This window comes from Hydra vulgaris, chromosome 14 (assembly GCF_038396675.1).
Source record: "Hydra vulgaris chromosome 14, alternate assembly HydraT2T_AEP".
In the NCBI taxonomy this organism is placed as follows: Eukaryota; Metazoa; Cnidaria; class Hydrozoa; order Anthoathecata; family Hydridae; genus Hydra; species Hydra vulgaris.
The window spans coordinates 42,813,138-42,817,500 of record NC_088933.1 but is presented as its reverse complement, the minus strand read 5'-3'; the positions used below and the strand labels follow the sequence as shown (position 1 = coordinate 42,817,500).

General features: G+C 30.4%; 1 protein-coding gene across 1 annotated transcript in view; it reads right to left on the bottom strand.

The window, feature by feature from the left end:
• LOC105843889 (uncharacterized) overlaps positions 1 to 212 on the bottom strand; it is a 710-nt gene extending 498 nt beyond the window's left edge. The window contains exon 1 of the mRNA XM_065817196.1: positions 1 to 212. This exon is cut by the window's left edge and continues 498 nt beyond it. Within this exon, the coding sequence (XP_065673268.1) occupies positions 1 to 50 (50 nt within the window). The 5' untranslated portion in view covers positions 51 to 212.
• Positions 213 to 4,363: the final 4,151 nt, after the last annotated feature.

Below are 4,363 nucleotides of genomic sequence, written 5' to 3'. Positions count from 1 at the left end.
GATTTTTCTTTATTTTTCTTGGCTCGATATTCTGCTAGTTTTTTTTCCATGCTATTTGAAAATTTATTATTTAGATATAGTGCTATATTTGCTTATCAAACAATAATAAGTTTAATTTTATGTTTTTTTCAGCGACCATCTTTACTTCACAATTCAAAGTTCTACCTTTGCAGCGACATTACGCGACTCAGTTCAGTTTAGAATAAATTTTGTTCTTAATACGCTAACATAATTTCACACATTTTCAAATTTTAGTTTTAAAATTAAGAAATTTCAAAAAATAAATTATAAAAATTATAGAAAAGTTTTACTACTACCGCACTGCCACTCTATATATCTATTTTTCTGCAGTAAAGGTACCATCGATTCACTCACAGTTCTTATTGAAGGCGATGATATCGTGTATATATATATATATATATATATATATATATATATATATATATATATATATATATATATATATATATATATATATATATATATATATATATATATATATATATATATATACGTTCGTACATCATCACATATGATTAACAGAAAATAATTGGGTCCACAGCGGACCGAATTGTATACTGTTAAATTTTGTAACTTATAAAAGTAATATGTAATTAAGAAAATGAAAATTGTAATTAAGAAACGTCATATGTGAGGTGAGAATTGAGGTGGTTTTAAACTAAACACTAACATGGATTAAAAGTGACTGTCAATTGATATCGGTGGCCATCAAAACAATGATAACACAACAACAATCGCCAATTACCTCGAAGAAGTAATTTCATTTAAAAAAAAGTGTACAAGCAGCCTACTACAATGAATAGTAATGAAAACAAATAAAAAAAGAGCAAACAAAAATCTCAAACCTTTTTATAAAAATCTTCCAGTTTCTTTACCACCTCGGTTCAGAATAACCCACCAATGTATGTTTAAGAGAAGAAGCATGCTGGAAAATTTCAATTCACATTTTAGCAAGAAAAGAAAAGTTGTCTTCTATTCTTGAAGAACTTAAAAGTCACTAAATTAAAAAAAAATCAAATTTATTCTTCAAATATGCTTCAATTTGCCTTGATGTAGCATTACACATCAGGGGCCATCCATATACGAGAGTCACTATTTATATTTCGGGAATTGGCAACACTGATGTCATGTGAGTCCATCTGACGGTTCCATCGTAAAGTTTGACATTTTTGACAATATACGTACTCAGAACATTTTGTCATACGGACGCTATTTGTTTATTTTATATTTAGTTGAAAGTTTCGTCACTGCAAAAAATGGAACTGAATTGTGAACATTTTTGTGCAATGATTTTTTACGACTTTCGACGTGGATTATCACAACAAAAGTGCGTCAATCAACTTAATTTGACTTTTGGCGATGAAGCTCCATCAAAAACCACTGTGTATCGCTGGTATAGTGAATTCAATCGTGGTCGTAGTTTGCTGTCCGACGAGTTTCGTAAAGGTTGTCCAAAATTGACTGTAGTGCCAGAAAACATCAATGTTGTGCACGAAATGATTAAGCAAGATCGTCATGTAACCTATTGTGAGATTGAGGCATCCCTAAGCATTAGTTCCACCAGCATATATGCGATTTTACATAAACACTTAGCTTAGAAAGTTATGTTCGCGTTGGATCCCACATAATTTGACAATCGCTCAAAAAAATGCTCGTGTTGATTGATGCAAAAAAATGCTAAAGAAATACAATCGCAGTGCTTTAAAAGACGTTTATAAAATCGTGACAGGTGACGAATCATGGATATATTCGTATGAGCCCAAAAGTAAGCAGCAGTCGACTGTATGGGTGTTCCAAGATGAACCAAATCCAACAATTGTTGTTCGTGCACAAAGCACTTCAAAGAAAATGGTAGCCTGTTTCTTTGGAAAAACTGGTCATATTGCAATAGTGCCTCAAGAGGTTTGTAGAACAGTAAATTCTGAGTGATACACAATCATCTGTTTGCCAGAAATCTTTGGTGAAATAAGGAAAACAAACTAGACGCGTCGGATTGTTCTTCATCATGACAATGCAAGCTCTCACAATTCACATTCAACTAGGAGAAATCTACTGGAAAAAGTTTCATGATTAATTAGAAAAGGACAGTCTGTTGAATGCAAGTTTAAAAAAAAGCACCAAAAATAACAAAAAAAGTTGTCCATCCAGGAAACTACTAGTAATACGCCCGTGTTACTTTAGGTACTTTCCATGAAACTACAGTAGCAATAAAATCATACTCTTTTAACCGTTTAGATATTGTATCTTTCATAACTCTTTACAAATCAAAAATTCAAAAAATCAGTTTTCTAATAACCGTCTTGGAAATGCTGCTATTATTAATGATAAAAAGCCTGAGCTTTTTCGAGCTTTCGCTGAATGGTTAAATAAATAGAAAAACACCAAAATTCCAAATTTAGAGAAATGTTCATTATCTCCTTAAACATTACCAGCTATACAAAGAACTTTATTATGTCAAGCTTTATTAATAAAAAATCTGTTAGAAGATAATTATAAATTTATATTGACTGCTCGTTTTCAAAGTGATCCGTTAAAAAGAAGATTTGGACAATATTGCCAAATCAGTGGTTGCAGGTTCTTTGTCAGTTTGAAAGATGTTATCTATAGTTAGAAGGTAATCCACATAAAAAGTTTAATAAATGAAGGAATTCAAATTTTTGAAAATGATATTAATGCTGATAAAGATACACAACTTGTTAGATCCTTGATGGATTGGATTAAAGAAAGAAGCTTTGATTGTGTCACTTTATCAGATGATTTTCGTGAAGTTGCTGGTTATATTGCTGGTTTTGTTGCCAAAAAACTGATTAAGAAGTTTAAAATATGTTGTAAATTGCTTTGTACTCAACATTGTCAACAAGAGTCAAATAATTATTCAAATAATTAATTTGTACAGATAATAAGTCAAATAATTATTTTGTACAGAGGTGGGCTAACAACTCCATCATTACCGTTTTTAGAATAATTCTGTGATTTGTTTTGCTATGCTAGATCATGTATTTGATGTTATTTATCAGTCTCAAATGCAACACCGTAAAGCAGTAAAGTAAATTCATGGCAATAGAGAACTTTACCAACCATTTTTAACCATATTTAAATTGCCTAAATTGTGGAAAAGAAATCACACACTCTCTTATTTCAAATATTTATATTAATTACATCAGAAAGAGAGTCAGTGATTCCATTGTGCAGATAACATTAATGCCTTTAAAAAGAGACAGTGAAAAAAATATAAGAATATTTTGTTTCACATTTTTAATCCGTTTGTGTTCAATTTTTTTAAATACTTTTAAAGCTTACTTTAGAGAATTTGTGTGTTCTTATTTCTTGTACATCACTTTAATATCTCAGAATTTCTACTGACAAATATAACCCATGTCTTCCTAAAATCATTTTTGTAACATATGCTTATGAAGGTTAATAAATGCTCTGTTGTTTTCAATAAAGTCAGCATTTATTAATCATGATTACTATTTATTACTAAAAAGAAACCTAAAAATAAAAGTGTACAAAGTTTAGAGAAGTCAAGTAGATATTTCGATTAAGCCAACGCAACAGTTTTTATCCCGTGCTAAATTTATTACTTAAAATTAATAGTTCAATAATTAAAATATTTTGAGAAAAATTGTCCATCCGACAAAATATGCGTTTTTTAAACTGGTCTTCTATTTTTTTTTCCGATTTAATTAAAACAGAAGGCCGTGTATTTAAGTAGCGAAAAAGAGCAATAATGAAAGTACCTGCTTCAAAAGGTGCAAACATATATTTGATTACAGCTATATCAACAACAAATATTGTGATGATAGAAAATCGCAGGGGATCATTCAAAGTAGATTCTTGTACCAAGTGGATGTTGGCTATGTTTAACCAGTTAGTTACATACGAGAGTCGTTTGGAGGATTTGGTTGTTGTGACAGACAAAGCGTCACGCTCGTTTGGAATGGGTGTTTGAAAATTCACCAACTCAGTTGTTACGATTAGGACCCTACAGTCCAATGTTAAATCCAGTGGAAAAAATCTGATCGAAAATAAAAATTAACGTTAAAAATGCGATTCGCATCCCACCTGTATTCGGTATGGGGATTATGGAACAATATATGCAGTATTAAAAAAGAATTGCTGGTGTGGCAAAAAATAAAATAATGGGAGGTGATTGTACACGTGCTGTACAGCATACAACTACGCATTACGCAACGGTTTTAGATATGGAAGAGGTCCAAGTTGGTGTTTAACTAAATATTGCAATGATTTTTAATGACGTTATTTAAATTCAATTCAAATTTTAAATTTTTTTGAGAATAAATTATTTGTGTTTTTTAATAATTGTTGTGTTTTTTAATTA